At 31.9% G+C, this 17,557-nt stretch overlaps 2 protein-coding genes across 3 annotated transcripts; one reads left to right on the top strand and one right to left on the bottom strand.

Moving 5' to 3' along the window:
* Positions 1–3,419: 3,419 nt before the first annotated feature.
* Positions 3,420–7,196, bottom strand: LOC149492394 (uncharacterized). Its single transcript, XM_089716415.1, has 5 exons — positions 6,104–7,196; positions 5,880–6,043; positions 5,649–5,783; positions 4,390–4,986; positions 3,420–4,289 (listed from the first exon to the last, which is right to left on the bottom strand). Exons 1-5 carry the CDS (start codon positions 7,194–7,196, stop codon positions 3,420–3,422), a joined length of 2,859 nt encoding a protein of 952 aa, XP_089572541.1.
* Positions 7,197–12,520: 5,324 nt separating this feature from the next.
* On the top strand, positions 12,521–16,050 carry LOC105634106 (protein TIFY 6B). 2 transcript variants are annotated; one of them, XM_012216896.4, is made up of 7 exons: positions 12,521–12,845; positions 13,478–13,677; positions 13,970–14,262; positions 14,352–14,436; positions 14,535–14,868; positions 15,037–15,091; positions 15,641–16,050. In XM_012216896.4, the coding sequence occupies exons 1-7, from the start codon at positions 12,758–12,760 to the stop codon at positions 15,711–15,713; spliced, it is 1,128 nt and encodes a 375-aa protein (XP_012072286.1). In that variant the 5' UTR covers positions 12,521–12,757; the 3' UTR covers positions 15,714–16,050. The 2 variants fall into 2 exon arrangements, with proteins under 2 accessions (XP_012072286.1, XP_012072285.1); XM_012216895.4 differs by having other exon boundaries at positions 15,034–15,091.
* Positions 16,051–17,557: the final 1,507 nt, after the last annotated feature.

Here is a 17,557-nt window from a genome sequence, read left to right as displayed (position 1 = left end):
AAGTTATTATATTCTATCATTCTGTTAATTAGTTACTGTATTTACGCACACTAAGACAGCTATTATTATTATTATTATTATTATTATTATTATAAAACAGTTATCATATGGTAGTATATATTATGAATATGGTAGAGACAAAAACAATTAGGGGCGAAAATGCTTCTTAGAGTGAGTGGTCAACTTGTAAATTTTGTTTTTACTATTGAAAATTAATTTATGACAACAATTTAATACTCAAAGTACATGGTTTAGTTCGATAAAGTAATGATTAGTGCTCGCAAATAATTATTATTAAATTATGGAATTCCGTCAAATTTATTTTCACTGTATATGCTTTTGTCTCTTTTTTAATTTTAGCATTATGTGTGTCGGGCCATACTATGTTACTCCAAACAACCAAATGTGCTTGCTGTACACATATTTAATAATTATAGATGATTAATTATGTGACATCCTACCAAGTCGAGTCTTAGCATAGAGTCGAGTCGAGTTGAACCAAACCCGGTTGGGGTAGAATGGGTTTATAAGTGGAGTTACTTGAGTGAGAGAAAAAGATCAAAGCATATGGGTGATGATTGATTTGCATTAAAATATCAAGCTTGGGTATTAAGTTGTAGCATTTTTCTAATTGAGATACCATTTAGGAAGTTTTACATAAAATCCCTTGATTTTTGATGGCGTACCCGTAATACTCATTTCTCTTTCCCATTTTCATGTTTATCTTCATCTTCTTCATTTTCTTCCTTTCCTCTTCCACCTTCATTTCAATTTTAATGGTAGTTAAGCCTTAACTTCAATTTTTCCTTCTATCCAAGTAAGTAAACCTTCTTGAAGTTTATAATTGAATCATTTGGTGTTATTATTTTAGAATTCATAAGAATTCTTATTTATAGGTGAAGGGAGTTCTAAGAGTGTAGAAAAAAGAAGCTAAAGAAAAGCTCAAGCTTTTTGGGAGTAAAGGTTTGATATCTCTTTTCCTTTACCATTTTCTTTGTATGAGATTTGTGTGGTGTGTTGCTATTGAGACAATATTGTTTCATGTTGAGTGGGAGGACTGGTAATGGTGAGAAAACAGGGGAGGAAGTGAATAAATGAAGTAATATTGAGTTTATGTTGAAACAGGGCTTGCTGGAAATTTTACCAGTAACTTCATCTTGATTTTGACCCCATTTATTGATGGAATTAGGAAGTGTCATAGAAGAGTTATTTGTTCCTCTATGTGTTAGCTTTACATGGGTTTTTGAATCATCCAAATCGGAGTTGTATATTGAGAGATATGCCCAAAAGAGTACAGACTGTGCAGGCTGGAAAACGCGAAGCGCGCGCGCGAATCGCATGAAGAGTTCGCGTTGCACACCTCGCGCTCGCGATTTTCAAATGCGCGCTCGCGACTTTCACCTGAAACTCTCTGACTCTTATTTGACACATCTCGCGCTCGCGACTTTCAAGTGCGCGCTCGCGACTTGTGCTCGCAACCTCTCTAACTCTCATTTGGCATTTCTCGCGCTCGCGATTTGCAAGTGCGCGCTCGCGTACTTGGCCCTTGGCCTGTAAGCGCTCGCGACCTTCATCGCGCGCTCGCGCATTTGGCCTGGGAACTCACTGTCTCTCATTTTGCACTCTACGCGCTCGCGACTTTGAAGTACGCGCTCGCGACTTGTGCCCGATAACTCTCTGTCTCTCATTTGGTGCTTTACGCGCTCGCGACTTGTGTTTTCATGCATTTTTGGACTTCATTTTCAATGCAATTGTACTCCTTTGCTTCACTTATATGCCTCCAATCATTTTAACATCAAAATACAACATGAGAACATGTATCAAAACAACATTCAAGCATGCAAATGATGTGAAATCAAATGAACATTATGAATTATGAAGTTATGAACTATTAATATGATGTTGTGTTATATTATTGACATACCAACATTATGCTCCATTGAGGTTAGGTAGAAACCATGTAGATAAGGCTATGTCGCGACATAGGATAGCAGATCTGCACTTCATACAGTTTGATACTCCGGCTACAGGCCGTTGAGTGGATATGATTATTTATGGGCCATAGCAGCCAAGTATACAGTATTCATCCAGTTTCATACAGTTTTTCTTATCACTTCGGTTTCACTATAACCTTATGGAGCCATACAGATATCTTGACATAACATTTCATGAATTATACAGTATTATAAATAGTACAAAAGATAACCAAGGTATCATGAAAGTATCATGATGTGTGTGCTTATATGTGCCATATGGGTTTACATGGTTCTTTCTATATATGTATATGCTTAATTGTTTCTTTATCTGTTGAGATATCCACTGAGCTTTATTTGCTCAGCGAGTTACCTGTTTAACTCGCAGGTTTTGAGATTGGATCGTAGAGAGTCGGCTTACAACTGCTGCAGTTCATCTGTAGAAGACTCAGTCTTCAGGGTAGCTACTCATTTGGATGTGTAACTTTTGTCTATCCTTTTCATGGCATGTACAGGGCACACAGTTGGGCCCATTTCATTTTGTAAACTAGTATCATGTTTTGTAAATATAAATTACATTATTTTTTTTAAACAACATCAGCATGATATTATATTCAATATATATATTATGATTTCAGCATGTCAGGCCATACAGTCAACCAGTTTGTAGCGTCTCGGTTCGGTTCATTCGGGTTTACGGGTGGACCGGGAAGGGATGTTACAAATTATATTAATAGTAATATCCTAATGTTTTAAATTTCTGAATTACAGTTTCAACCAAAAAATCATTATCATTATATATATATATATAACGGAAAAATATTGTGTTTTTCTATACGTTGACGTGGCACTTTCTTAAGAAAGTAAAATCTCTAATATTTGAGTATTGTAATTTATCTTTTTTGTGAATTTTTTGAGTATTTCTCTTTTTTTTATCCACTTTTTCTCTCTTATCATTTACTTTTCAATAATTAATTGTCTTTTCATTTTTATGACTTTTAAATTCATTTAATTATTGGTAATATAAAAAATTTAAATATTTTTATGCCAAGTACATATAGCTGACCGCCTAATATGTATATATATATATATATATATATATATATATATATATATATATATATATATATATATATGATGAAATGCATAATTTAATCTCTGATTATTCATGAAATCCATTGTGGCCCCTAAATTTCATTTTTTTTTTACTGATGGCTCTTGGTGAGGTATCTAAAATAAAGAAAAAGATAATGGTTTACAGTGTTGCGTTGTTCATTAGAAAACTGCATAATTTATACAAGTACAAGTATCAATCTCATCCTATAATTAAGCTATCTCATCCTGTAATTAAGCTATGTCAATCTCGTATTTATAGAAAGGATATACAATGACAGATGGTAAAGTTAATTACAATTAACTGATTAATATTTTCCTTAATACTCCCCCTCAAGTTGGAGAGTGTATGTTCTGTATTCCCAACTTGCTTCTCAAGAACTGAAATTGTTCACGTCCCAAAGCCTTTGTGAAGATATCTGCTAACTGTAATCGTGTAGGAACATATTGTGGTTTGACCAATCCTGACTGCAACTTCTCTCTAACAATGTGACAATCTATCTCGATGTGTTTTGTTCGTTCATGAAAAACAGGATTCGCCGCTATATGTAATGCTGCTTGATTATCACAAAACAAAGATGTCGGCTCCATCTGACTTACTCTTAGATCACGAAGCAAATAATGGATCCAAGTCAACTCAAGGCATGTATTTGCCATAGATCTGTATTCTGCTTCTGCCGAAGACCTAGAAACATTAGTTTGTTTCTTTGACTTCCATGAGATTAATGAATTTCCCAGAAATATGCAATAACCTGAAATGGAACGTCGTGTTGTACGACAACCTGCCCAATCTGAGTCACAAAAGGCTGACAATTTCAAATTATTTTCGCGCGGCAACAGCAAACCTTGTCCCGGAGTACTTTTAATATACTTTAAAACCCGAATGGCTGCTTCCCAATGTGGTTTTCTTGGTTCATGCATGTATTGAGATAATGTGCGGACAGAATAAACAATATCCGGTCTCGTTACCGTTAAATAGATCAACCGACCGATCAATCGTCTGTACTTTGTTGGATCATGTAATTTTTCTCCATCTGTGAGTGTTAATTTAACATTTTGTTCCATTGGGAAGCTGTCCGGTCGTGAACCTGTATGGCCAGAATCTTCCAAAATATCTAGCGCATATTTGCGTTGGGACATAAAAATACCCTTTTTAGAATGAGAAAATTCTATACCCAAAAAATAACCAAGCTTTCCCAGATCCTTGATTAAAAATTTCTTGAATAAGAATTGTTTAAGGGCCATGATTTCTTGCATACCTTGTATTTCGACGAGGACTTGTGCGAGGGGATGAATGATTGACTGCAGCAGACATGAAGTACTCTTGATGCCAGGCTGGAGGTTGGCGGTCGCGAGTTGAACGACGAAGATTTTGGAAATTGTCATTCAGTTGAGGTGGTGAAGAGCTGGAAGATTCTGACAAAGGAAAAGATTGCAGTGATGACGAAGTGGAATTAATGGGCAAAGGGCAGTTGTTTTGAGGAGATTGTGGAGATGGAGATGGCGCTGGAGATAAAGAAGAATCTTGTGGAGATGTAGATGGCGCTGGAGATAAAGGAGAATCTTGTGGAGATGTAGATGGCGCTGAATTATGCGGGGGTGGGGATGAATCTGACGTAATATGTGGTTCGGATATCTTGGATTCTGCTTCTGGGAAAATTGGCAATAAAGGAAAATTATGTGCCACAGGATTAGGAGAAGATTGTGATGACTGCATATTAATTGGGGACGCAAAAGGAAAAATATCCTCTTGGAAGTAGACATCTCTGCTAATAAGGAATTTTTGTGTAGAGAGGTCATATAATTTATAACCTTTTTTGCCATGAGGATATCCCATAAAAACACACCTAATGGCACGGGGATCGAATTTTCCTTTTGGGTGAACGTTGGTTGCGTAGCACTGGCAACCAAAAATTCGCAAGTGATCAAGTGAGGGTGGCCTTTTGTAGAGCTTTTCATATGGTGATTGATTAGATAAAAGAGGAGTTGGAAGCCGGTTAATTAAATATACAGCTGTAAGAATACATTCCCCCCAGAATTTAAGAGGTACATGTGATTGAAAAAATAAAGAACGTGCCACATTTAGTATGTGACGATGCTTGCGTTCGACTACTCCGTTTTGTTGTGGAGTATAAACACATGTATTTTGGAACTCGATGCCTTGATTGAGAAGGAAATTTTGTAAAGGCTGAAATTCACTCCCATTATCTGTGCGAATGATTTTAACGGAAGTGTTAAATTGTGTTTTTGTAAACTGAATAAATTTGATGAGTAAGTCGGATGTTTCTAATTTTTGTTTCATAAGAATTCCCAAGTACAACGAGTAAAATCGTCAACTATGGTGAGAAAAAAACGTGTCCCAGAATGCGAAGGAACTTTATGAGGTCCCCATACATCACAGTGTAATAATTCGAATGGAATTTTAGTTGTGATAGAACTAATTGGAAAAGGCAATCTCGTTTGTTTTGCAAGAGGACAAATACTACAATTATTGTGAAATGAGACTGTTTCTTTATTAATTGGTAATGAAGAGGAAAGTAATTTGAAGTGAGAAAAAGAAACATGTCCGAGGCGTGAATGCCATAAATCGGGACTATTTGAGACTTGGAAGGAAGCTGGAGAAATGGAATCCTGCATCATGTAATAGAGTCCCCCATGTTGTTTACCCCAACCAATCATCTTCCCCGTCGTTAAGTCCTGCAAAATACATGAGTCAGGAAAAAAGGTGACAGAACAATTAAGATCTTTTGTAATTTTGCTGGCTGATATTAAGTTTAAACGAAAAGTGGGTACGCATAGGACATTTTTGAGTGTTATATCCCGATTGAAAACCATGTTGCCAGTGTGTGTAATCGGCGCAGATGTGCCGTTTGGTAAATTTACTGTGTGAGAGAAGGATGGTTGACGTTTTGACAAGAGGGAAGGGTGCGACGTCATGTGATCGGTGGCACCACTATCTAAAATCCAAGAATTGGTAAAAATAGAATTGACATGAGATATGAATGTTGAAAACAAACCTGCTGCGTTTGCAAAAATATCACTATTACCAGAAGAGGAATTCTGATTCATGGTAGATAATGCTTTGGCCAATTGTTGAAGATATTCAGGCGAAAAACCCATGAGGGAATTGTCATCATTCATGCTCGAATTTTTTGCCATATTTGCCGCAGATTGTGGCTTGCTTCGTGAACCTCGATTCTGTTGCGGTGGTCCGCCTTTGTTGTTTTTCAGCCTACAGCGATCCTCCGTGTGTCCGCCTTTGTCACAGAATTTGCAGTAATATTTCAAAGTTCTGCATTCTTCAATTGTGTGACCAGAACGATGGCAATGATCACACGTTTTGTTATTTTTGATCCTGAATGCCTTGCTCTGGATATTCGCGGCAATGGTGAAGCTCTCAGCGGGTTCTGATAACAATTGTCTCTGTGTCTCCTCTTGAATTACCAGGGAATACGCCTGTCGTACGTTGGGTAATGGTGTCATCATGAGGATATTTGACCTTACCCCTTTATATGATTCATTCAAACCCATAAGAAACTGCATCAACCTGTCCTGCTGAAGTTGTTCCTGATGTACCTTGGCATGATTACAAGTGTAGGGATCTCGATAATTTTCGAGTTCATCCCATAAAGCTTTGAGTTTGGTATAATATGAGGCCACGGACATAGAGCCTTGTGAGATTGTTGCAATAGATTTCTGAATTTGGAATATTGCCGGTGCATTCTTTTGGGAAAATTGATCTTTGAAGTCTGTCCAAACTTGGTATGCTGTTTTGGCATGAATGACACCTTCTGCCAGGTCTGCTTCAACGGAATGAGTAAGCCAAGAAAGTATTAGGCTGTTGCATTGATTCCACAATGCGAGTTCCGTTGGTTTGTCTTCTTGGGACGGGGCTTCTAGCGACCCATCGATGAACCCTAACTTGTTCTTCGCAGTAAGAGCGTGAATCATAGCCTTACTCCATGATCGATAATTTTCTCCATTTAATTTAACTGGTACGAGCATGTGACCAGGTTGATCTGAATGATGAACGTAATATGGATGCGAAGGATCCATATTACCAGCTTTTGATGATTCCATGTTACGGGCTTTTGGTGATTCGTCGCCCATTGTTGACTATGGAAAAGGAAAGAAAACGGAAGCTTCAAGAGCACCAGGAAAGTTGCTCTGATACCATCTAAAATAAAGAAAAAGATAATGGTTTACAGTGTTGTGTTGTTCATTAGAAAACTGCATAATTTATACAAGTACAAGTATCAATCTCATCCTATAATTAAGCTATCTCATCCTGTAATTAAGCTATGTCAATCTCGTATTTATAGAAAGGATATACAATGACAGATGGTAAAGTTAATTACAATTAACTGATTAATATTTTCCTTAATAAGGTACCGTATTATTATAAAAAATAAAATTCATAAAGGCACAATGTCAAAAAAGTTAAGAGACCACAAAGTGAATTTCAAAATTAAGGGGTATAATTTAAAAAAAAAATGTTAAATTATATACTCAATCAAAATTTATAGTAAAAATATTATTTTATAATAAGTGGAAAATTAGTATTTAGAATTTGAATTAGTTATTCATTATTAAATTAGAAATAATTTGAATTGTGATGCCGTATAAACTTTAAATCTCCATATCCTCACCATTTAATTTGCAATTTTTTTTATTATTTAATGAGAATTCATAAATATTTCATGGCAATATATATATTATATTAAATTGAAGTAAATTTAATTAATTAATTAATTAATATTAATATATTTACCAATTCACAGAATAATTAATTCCCATCACATTCATTTATACACATGCCCATCGTTGTTGGTATTTTATAGCTTAATTAAGTCTTCTTTGTCATATACAATTTTTTTTTTTAATTGTAGAATAATATATATGTTGCTTAGGCAGTTGGGAACTTGAGAGTAGTCTTTTGTTATCCGTTCAACAGACTCTGAATGCGACGAAACAATGGATTTTTTTATAAAAAAAATATATTTATCAATGATTTATTCATCAACGGAATTTTTTGGTGAGAATAAATAAATTAATTCTGCAGAAAAAGAAAGAAATATAATATTAGTTATACATTAAGAAAACCATTTGCACAGGGCACGTTGGCTACCCTACCACGTTCCTTCTTTCCATTTCATTTTTCATCAATTAAAAAACCTATGCTGAATTTTCCTCTAGGCAGAGCTTTTTAGTCTAGACCTGCCACCGGTTTCATTTGAATCGAATTGGATCATATTAAAAACGTCTAAATTGAAACGTAAATCACCATTCTTTTTATTAGAACATGTTCTCTCTCAACACAATCAATGAATATTTCTCTTATTATCCCTTTTAGAGTCCTCTTAAAATGTATTATTCCTTCTGTCCCAAAAAAGATAGTCTATTTTCTATTTTCATAAAAATTAAAAAATAACATTTATTATGATTAAAATAATAATTTTATTTATATAATTTTCTTATTATGCACATCTTAAATAACACGAGCAATTATTATATTATTTCTATTCTATAATACTTATCACATTTAGAATTTCAGTTTTCATAAAAAAATTATTAAATTTGTTTTAGTTATAATAAATTATTAAGTAAATTGACTATATTATATTTAATTTAATATTACTCCCTCTGTTCTAAAATATAAGTCGTTTAAGGTTTTTACACAAGGATTAAAGAAGCAATTAACTCTCCTACATTATAACAAAACTAAGGATAATTTGACTAAATTATCTTAAAATCATTAGTTACTTGTAGAAGTATTTATTATGTCTAGTGTAGATAATGGTGACGTTAAAAAAACATCATTTATTACTCTTTGAAATACTCAAAGAACTTATATTTTTGGACAAAATAATCACTCAAAAACGAGTTATATTTTGGAACAGAGGGAGTAATTCTCTAATAAAATAATTAAATTGAAGTAATAATTATTGGTTGTATAGAAAGGGTAAATATGAAAAAAAATATTTATTGCACTTTAAAACCACAAATGTGACAACTATTTGCTCAAATGCGATAAATATTATGGAATGGAGATAGTATTGAAATAATGAGTAAGAATTAATAAGGGTTATTGAAAATAAGATAAAATTTAATACGGATATAGTAGACAATTTAAGATTTAACTATAATAAAAAAAAAAGTGAATTATATTTTGGAATAAATCAAAAAAAAAATATAGATTATCTTTTTGCGACATGGTGTATATTTTTAAGTGAATTTAAAATCGTTATTTGAATATCACATTGGCGTGAAGGGGAGGTACTTAATTTAATTTTAAGAAGTAATAAAAAAATAAGATAAGAAGGAATAAAATAAATAAAAGTTTGAATTTAGGTGCATTATGAATCTACAAATTAAAAAGCAACTAATCCAACCAAGTTTGAATTCAATGTGCATGAATGATTGCTAATTAATTATTTGATGAAGGTTCAAGATTCCTTTATTGGCTTTTTTTTTTTTTTCAATTTGCATTAACACATCATTGATCAATTTTTATTTTTTATTTAGAAAGTGATATTAGGGATGAATTTTTTACTTAATAAAATAAAACATATGTCTGTTTTTTTTTTTTAGATACTTATAAGATTCTTTTTTTTTTCCACCTCAGCTGGTCCAATTATGTATATTTGGTTGTAGAAATTCTGTGTCCCACACGCATTGTATGCAGACAAACTTGCTCATTTGGCAATTAAGAATCTTCAATACGACAATGATTGCTGCCGTTCTCATATTACGCCGTAAAACTATTGCTTTTCTTTCAAATTCTTAAATTTTTAGCGCAAAAAAAAAAAAAAAAAAAAAAGGTTTTCCTTTAAAATTTTTAAACCTGGAAGGGAAAGCGTTCTCACTGTACTAAGCCTAATCCTGTTTGTATCATGTTAGGCCCATAAGGAAGAGAAGTCTTTTCAGCATATATTCTCTCTAGGCTCTTACTGATGTAAAGAAAAAATAAAATTATGTATTAATACAGAATTCCTCCTGAATTTATATGCAGGTATATTACCTATTATAATAGGTTACTTTGTCAATATTTTTAACTCTAAATAATTGAATTTTTTATATTTTTTAACCATTAAATTGATAATACAAATTTTATATGTTATATGGTTTGGACTACGTTATGGCCATATTTATTTTTTGGTTAATTTAGTAGAGATATAAATGTAAAAAAAATAATAAATTGAATATTATTACATTAAATTAATGGAGTTGCACATTAGATATATACATTTATAAAAACTAAAATTATAATATTTATAATTTTATGAATTTCTGCCTTTAATTATAAAATTAATTACAATGGTTTAAGATGACCAAATTATTTTTAAAAAAATTAATAAGTGAGAAAAATCTGATACAAGTATTTGAACTGTAAAATTTTTTAAAATTACATTAAACGAGTTGCTAAATAAATAAGAGAATGACATGTGAAAACCTAATTTAAAAATATCAATAAAAATAAAAAATAATTAATAATATGAGTACCTGAATTTATATACAAGTTAATGAATATAGTTTTATTTTATTTTATTCAAGTGAAAAAAAAAGATTGGAATCAAAAGTTTATACATTTAAAGAGAATTAGATGTGTATTTGATGATTTAATTTAATAATATTTATTCTTTTCCATAAAAAAAGAGAGAAAATGAGAAGTACTAATTTTAAAAAAGAATAACGTTTTTAAAATGAATAAAAAAGATTTTTTTTTTTTATCAAACTAGATATAATAATTTATTTATAGATTAGGTAACCAGTTGTTTATTTGTTGTCTAGTATAATTGATAAGTTTTAAACATTGGAATTTAATGATTGCAAATAGTTCTTTATCGATACATAATTTAATAGTTTGTACCATAGTTTTACTCTTTTCCCCGATCATTAGAATTAATACTTCGTCTTTTATTTAATGGATTGAGTCATTTTTACTCAAATTTAACTTTTGTAGATATATTTTTTAGATTGTAAAGACATGTAACACGAGATATAATACGACGCAAATACATGACACTATAGTTTTTTTAAAAATAAGATATATATATATATATATATATGCTTATGACGCACTATAATATAATTTGTTAATAATCAAATAAATAAATAATCATTTATAATAATTTATAAATATAAAATAAAACATACTTAATTTTTATATTTTAACATAATTAGTTAAATTCTCAAAGTTATATCATTATTGGAAATTATAGTATGTTTAGCTTGTTAGAATGTTTAAAAAATTGATGCTTTAGTATGTTTAGATTAATTTGAAAATCAGAGTATGTTTAACAAATGGATAATTTGTTAAAATGCCAATATATTTAAAAAAGATAAAATTAATCCTACAATGTGTTGATTGGAGTAGGAAACAACCTCAACTTCAAAGGGTAAGAATAAAAGTTCGATATTCGAAAAACACATTTTGCTGAGAAGCTAAAAAATTTTTACTCTCCACGGCTCAAAAGAATTAAACCGTTTAATTATATAATAAAAAAAATGTTCTCCAAGGTGTTTTTCAAATTTTTTTAGAGATATATTTAAAGCGTTTGAAATTAATAAAATAAAGTAACTAACAGAAGGATTCGTGTTTGAAAATGTTCAAGAAGTGTCGGTGTTTGAACCGTATAACTTAGTGTATTCCTGATTATTAAAAAAAAAAAAAAAAATATTGATAAGGACCACCACACACAAACATGGGTGATAGGGACCACCGATCCCGTCAAGAATTCAACAGTTTGTTTTATATAAAGAAAATATGCGACATTTTTTATACAGATAGTATATTTAATCTTTCAAAATATTGTAAAAAGTTTAAGCGTATATTTATATTTTTTAAATCTAAATACTGTATCCATGATCGATTATCGTACTGTTACAATCATAAATTTATATTTCTAATTTAAATTTTATATAATAAATATTAATATTTCTAATAGTATAAATTATAAAATATGATATTATAAAAAATTATAAATTTTGTATTATTTTATAATATTAAATTAATTCTGATAATTTTCTGAATAAAAAATTAGTTGTAGTAATAATTTAAGATAAAATAAAGGAAAATGCAAAAAAAAATATAAGTCAATTTTTGCTTCTCACAAATTTCTCGTGACAGGCTGTCAATTGTGTAATTAATAAGGGAGAGACTATTAATTTATATGAACTCACGAGCGAAACTCTGCACGTGAGAAAAAAAAACGTGTTACGTGCTTTGTGGAAGAATAGTACACGTGGTATGTTACTACCGACAAGTGTGACGGACGAGCAGCAACTTGCTAGTGAAGTGTGAAAATGTGAATAATACGCTCGCGCACGTGGTGGGTTACCGGCTAAACCTGTCGCCGAACTGGATAAACCGGTAACACATACCTGGTTTTTCATTTTTTTATAAAAATCTAATTTTCCTTTTTCAAAATATTAACGGTCAAGATCTTATAAGCCCCCCCTCCTCTTGTGCCAAAACTCTCTCTTACTCTCTCTCTTTCTCTCGCTCTCTGCCTTTTGCTGTAGTTAGAAGCTTTCGTTTTGGTCTCTCTCTTTCTAGTTTCTCTCTTTAAACTCAGGTTTGGTGGAGAAGCGAAGCAATTGATCTGTGAATTTATCGTTTTTGAAGGATATTCTTTTGAATTTTGTGTTTTAGAGATAGGGGAGGTGAAATGGAGAGAGATTTTTTGGGTTTGAATTCGAAAGAACCACTAGCTGTTGTTAAGGAAGAGGTTAACTCTGATGCGTACAAAGAGATAGGTAATTTTTATTTCGGATTTTTTAATCTTCTATTAATTTTTCTTAATATAGTTATTTAATTCATTCAATTAAAGAAAATTATCAGTTGTTTTAATATGGAAAATTTTATATCTTTGCTTTGGGAATATTGGTTGAGTTGAAGTTTGAATTTTTCTTGTCGATTTTATGCGCAAAACTGGTGAAATAGCGATATATGAATTGAACGATGAAAAAGAAAAAAGAAAGAAGAAGAAGATGAAGATGAAGAACTGTTTGCTAACTTTAAACAACTACCTATTTGATTTGGTATGAAGAATTTTTGTGTTTAATTTGGAAGTGGCTGTTTTCACTGACTGGATAAAGCCAATTGTGGCTTGGTTGAGTTAAATCTCACTGTCTATCTAATAGTATTCCTTTCTTTTTTTTTCTTCTGTTAATATTTTTGCATAACTTTAATGTCTGTTTGGATTTATTCTCATAAACTACGTGAATAACTTTATTTTTCAGTGATATGATTGCTTGTATTTGTGGATGTATAGTATAGTTGATTAATAGTCAATAAGTGCAAGAGAAATTGGGTTTACATTATTTTCTTGATTTGTTTTAAACTAGAAGCTTATGAGCATTGTTCATTCTTTTGTTGGAATATGTAGGATTTAGTAAAGGTTCAGGTATACACTGGCCCTTCTCCAACAAGGTGTCTGCTCTTCCTCATTTGAATTCTTTCAAGGTTGCTTTAGAAGACAAGACTAAAAGGATTGTATCTGACTCCTTAGCGTCCCCCGGATTCTTGTCCATCTCAACTGCAGATGCATCTGACCCTAGCCAAAGACAGTTTATGCCTGAAATCCAGGTATTATATAATTTTCTTATTTTTTATCTTTATTTCCGTTCAACATTTTTTGATGAGTTTTGTAGAAATAACAACTTTATTTCACTTTCTGTGAACAAATTTTCATATTATTCTAAGTTGAAAATTCTAGAGGTTTGAATTTTCTGTTTCCATTTGCCATTCAAGATTAACTGGATAATTGTTCCCGTGATGTTTTTACTTTGCCATAATATTGTGTGATATAGCATCAAACCCCACTTTTTAATGGTGTAATCTGACATTTTTATTTCTTGTATTGGTTTTTACCATGTAGAAATCATTCAATCATGACAGGCAAGGTGGGAGTCATTTTACATTGACTGCTTATCCTGCGCAACATGAGGTGCATTCTGTTCATCATCCTCTCGATGTGAAGATGTTTCCAGTGTCCAACCATGGAAGTTTGATTTCTATGGCGAACCCTTTCTTCAAAAATTATTATGCAACTTCCAGTCAGAATATGGTTGGTAATACCACAAAGCCACAATTACTTGGAGGAATTCCTGTCACAACCCCACAAACAATTATTCCAACTATTGGTTCTGTTACTGGGATGATGGATTCGTGGTAATTTATAATTTTTGCTGAATATGAACATAATACTTGTATGATTGAGCATGAACAAAATATTTAACTGAAATATGTTTTACAAACAGTGCCAAATCCTCTGGATCTCCTGCTCAGCTGACCATCTTTTATGCTGGCACAGTGAATGTGTATGATGATATATCGCCTGAGAAGGTGTCTTTCTTTATCTTTACTCGTAATAGTTGTTCTGGTCATTCATTCTCCACTAGAGATGTGGAAATCTTAAAATTACTTCTGCAAATTTTATCCAGGCTCAGGCTATCTTGTTCTTGGCTGGAAATGGCTCTTCCATCTCCTCCAACATGGCACAGCCAAAAATTCAAGTCCAGGCACCAAGCTCAAAGCCAATAGCAACTGATATTAGTCCTGTGAGCCAACCTGTAACTACACCACCCTGTTCCTGTCTGTCCAGCCCTTTATCTGTTTCTTCACATACTGGTGCTCAATCGGGGAGTGGCTCTACTAGTACTGAGGAGATCTTGACAGCTAAAAGCACCGGAACTACAACTCCTGTTAGTAAACTGGAGTCTCCAAGAATTGCAAGCACAATGGGATCTGTTGCTGCAACAACCATGATACCATCTGGTATGTACTAGTATGCTTGAAGCGTGGTTTTTCATTATTTATTTGCCACGAAAAGGTTTCCAATTTTGGAGGACACCTGATGAATGCTGCTCATTCATTGATATCCAATTTTGGATTAGATTACTATATTTGCCATGTATAAGTGATATCTAATTTCTTGTGCAGCAGTGCCCCAAGCTCGAAAGGCGTCCTTAGCTCGGTTTTTGGAGAAGCGCAAGGAGAGGTAAGTCTAATGAACCCAAGAAAAAATGATATTTGTTGTTATTTGATTATGAATGTTCCTTAAAATCTGTTTAAAAATTATTCAGGGGAAATGTGTTGCAACTCATAAATTCTGTACTTCTTTAGCTATAGATCAGCTCAATTAAACATTAATCTCGAATCAGTCGGGATTGACAATATGATAAATAGTTTGAAAGATGTTTGTGACCTGGAGTTGGAAAAACTTGTTAAGCAGTGGCTTCAGGTTTTGTTGTGGTGCAATTCTGGTTGAGCTATGCACGAGTGGTTGTTGAAATCTGCCTGTAAGTTCTGGAAAAAAATGTACCATGAAAGGAAAGAAAATGGCGACAAAAGAAATTAGACCAGGAGATACTCATAAAGAATATTACTTATGTTTCTGCATATAGATGTCACCTATAAGTCGTGATTATCCAAGGCCTGACTTGGATGGAGGGATGCTTATTCACAAATTATAATTCTACTAGTTTGAAACCTGAATGATAATCAGTTCAATGAGGACAATATTTGATTTTACGATTTGTGCCTGCAGGGTGATGAGTGCAGCACCATACAGCCTATGCAAGAAGTCTCCTGAATCAATCACCCAGAATCCAGTGGACTGAATACCTCTGCAACCTCTGCAGTAGGAACTGGTTCTCTCGGCAAGCAAGGAGAGCAACCGCAACAAATGAAGCCAACTTAGAAGGGAATCATTGCAATTTATGTAGTAAATTAAAGATGTAAGCCCATTTATTTTAGTTTTTTACTAGAATAACTGTAATCCTTTTGTTTGATTTCAAAACTCAAACATATATATATAGGGTTGGTGTAGGGTTTTCCCTATTTTTTCCCTTCCATTTCCCTTTCGATTAATGTATTCGGAGAAGATATATACTAAGTACATTTTGTAGCTTTGTAACATTTGTTACATTGTGGAAATAAATACCAGATTAATACCAAGCATAGCATCTCCATCTCATTGTGTATATTGTTGTTTTCCTATCTGCTTGCTATTTGGGGACTGTTTCAGCATTATGTAACCCATTAATGTTTTGGCTTGCTGAGGCAAAAGCTCACCGTCCACATTAAGACTAAAAGGTGAGCTGTCCGTCACACCATTTTTCGTATTATTTGATTTGTTAAATTTTTTTTCCCAAAAGTTATAGGAGGAGCTATTATTTCAAGCTCTTAACTCTTTATAGCATTTTATGCCTTCAATTCTTTGGTTTGTATTTTTCCAACTCTAAATTCCTTCCTTTTCAAATTATTAGTCCTTAATACATAATCACATTAAACCAAAATAAAAAATCAATTATGAGAAAAAAAAAAAAGAAATTATGATGTATTATTTGAAGTGAAGACTTCTGTTCTTCAATTTTCAAGAGTAAATGATTGCATTTTTAGTGAGTTTAACCTTTCACACAGTTGACACGAGTTGCGTAGATATTTTTAAAACATAAATCTTGAGTTCAATTACATATTACTCCCTCATTTTTAAAATAAGTGTTATTTTTATGCTTTCAAGATTCCATTAATTTTTTTTTATTGATCTATTTTTATTTATTTAGTATTCTACTCATAACATATTTAATTATCTCTATAAAATATTAAAGACGAAAGCTTATATTTTTCATGCAATATTGTGATAGTGAATTGACATAGCATTTATAATATTGATTAATTAATTGCCTGTGTAGAAAGGTGCATGAGAAAATAATATTTTTTTAAAGGAAATCAGCGTTTTAATCGCAAATAATTAATTATTCAAATAAAATTATAAATCAAATTTTATTGATCTTTTCGTTAAAAAAAATTGTGCAATAATTAAGAAAATAATTAATCTATTTCAATTATAAAAAAAGGTTAATAGTTGATTTAAATTATTATTTTATTATTTTTGTAATGAACCCATTAAACCGGTTAATAAAAAGGAAAAGGAAAAAGAAGGTAAGAAAGAAAAATACAAAAGTAAAGAAAATACTAGAGAGAGAATGGCAGACAGGAAGTATCTCAAAGAGTTATTGGTTTCCAATTTTAATCCACAAAAATCACGTGCTCACAGTGAATATTTTATTAAAGTGAATAAAACAAAACAAAATAAAATGAGAAATGAAAAATGAGTGGCTGTCCTCTCTAAAGCTCAGTGGCTACTATTAATTTATCTGGATTTTTATTTTATTTTTCTTCATATCATCCACTTATGAACTATCTATCTATCTATCTTTGCATTTATTTCTTATTTTTCGTAATTAAGAAAAAAGAAAAACTATTTTATTATTAAAAAAAAAAAAGCGTTTTATGAAAGATCGATGTCAAAGTGGACAGGTGGTCAACATCACACGCGTTTTTAATTACTCCTCTGTTCGTTTTGGGTAGGCTACATCTAATACTTGGTACCACTTCCATTTCCATCTCTGCAATATATTTTTGTCAAAATAACAACCCATCAAAATCTAGGAATTTTCTT

The sequence above is a fragment of the Jatropha curcas genome, chromosome 11 (assembly GCF_041381405.1).
Source record: "Jatropha curcas cultivar XTBG-Jc1 chromosome 11, XTBG_Jcur_1.0, whole genome shotgun sequence".
Taxonomy (NCBI): Eukaryota; Viridiplantae; Streptophyta; class Magnoliopsida; order Malpighiales; family Euphorbiaceae; genus Jatropha; species Jatropha curcas.
The sequence above is the reverse complement of the archived record's forward strand: the minus strand, read 5'-3'. Positions and strand labels throughout refer to the sequence as shown.

Coding starts and splice junctions, on each gene's coding strand:
- LOC149492394 (XM_089716415.1), bottom strand. CDS start 7,196: ATGGGCGACGAATCACCAAAAGCCCGTAACATGGAATCATCAAAAGCT. Junction 5,784..5,879: donor CACTCAAAAATGTCCTATGC/GTACCCACTTTT, acceptor TGTATTTTGCAG/GACTTAACGACGGGGAAGAT. Junction 4,290..4,389: donor AGTACTTCATGTCTGCTGCA/GTCAATCATTCA, acceptor TTTTTAATCAAG/GATCTGGGAAAGCTTGGTTA.
- LOC105634106 (XM_012216895.4), top strand. CDS start 12,758: ATGGAGAGAGATTTTTTGGGTTTGAATTCGAAAGAACCACTAGCTGTT. Junction 13,678..13,969: donor AGTTTATGCCTGAAATCCAG/GTATTATATAAT, acceptor TTTACCATGTAG/AAATCATTCAATCATGACAG. Junction 14,263..14,351: donor ACTGGGATGATGGATTCGTG/GTAATTTATAAT, acceptor TTTTACAAACAG/TGCCAAATCCTCTGGATCTC.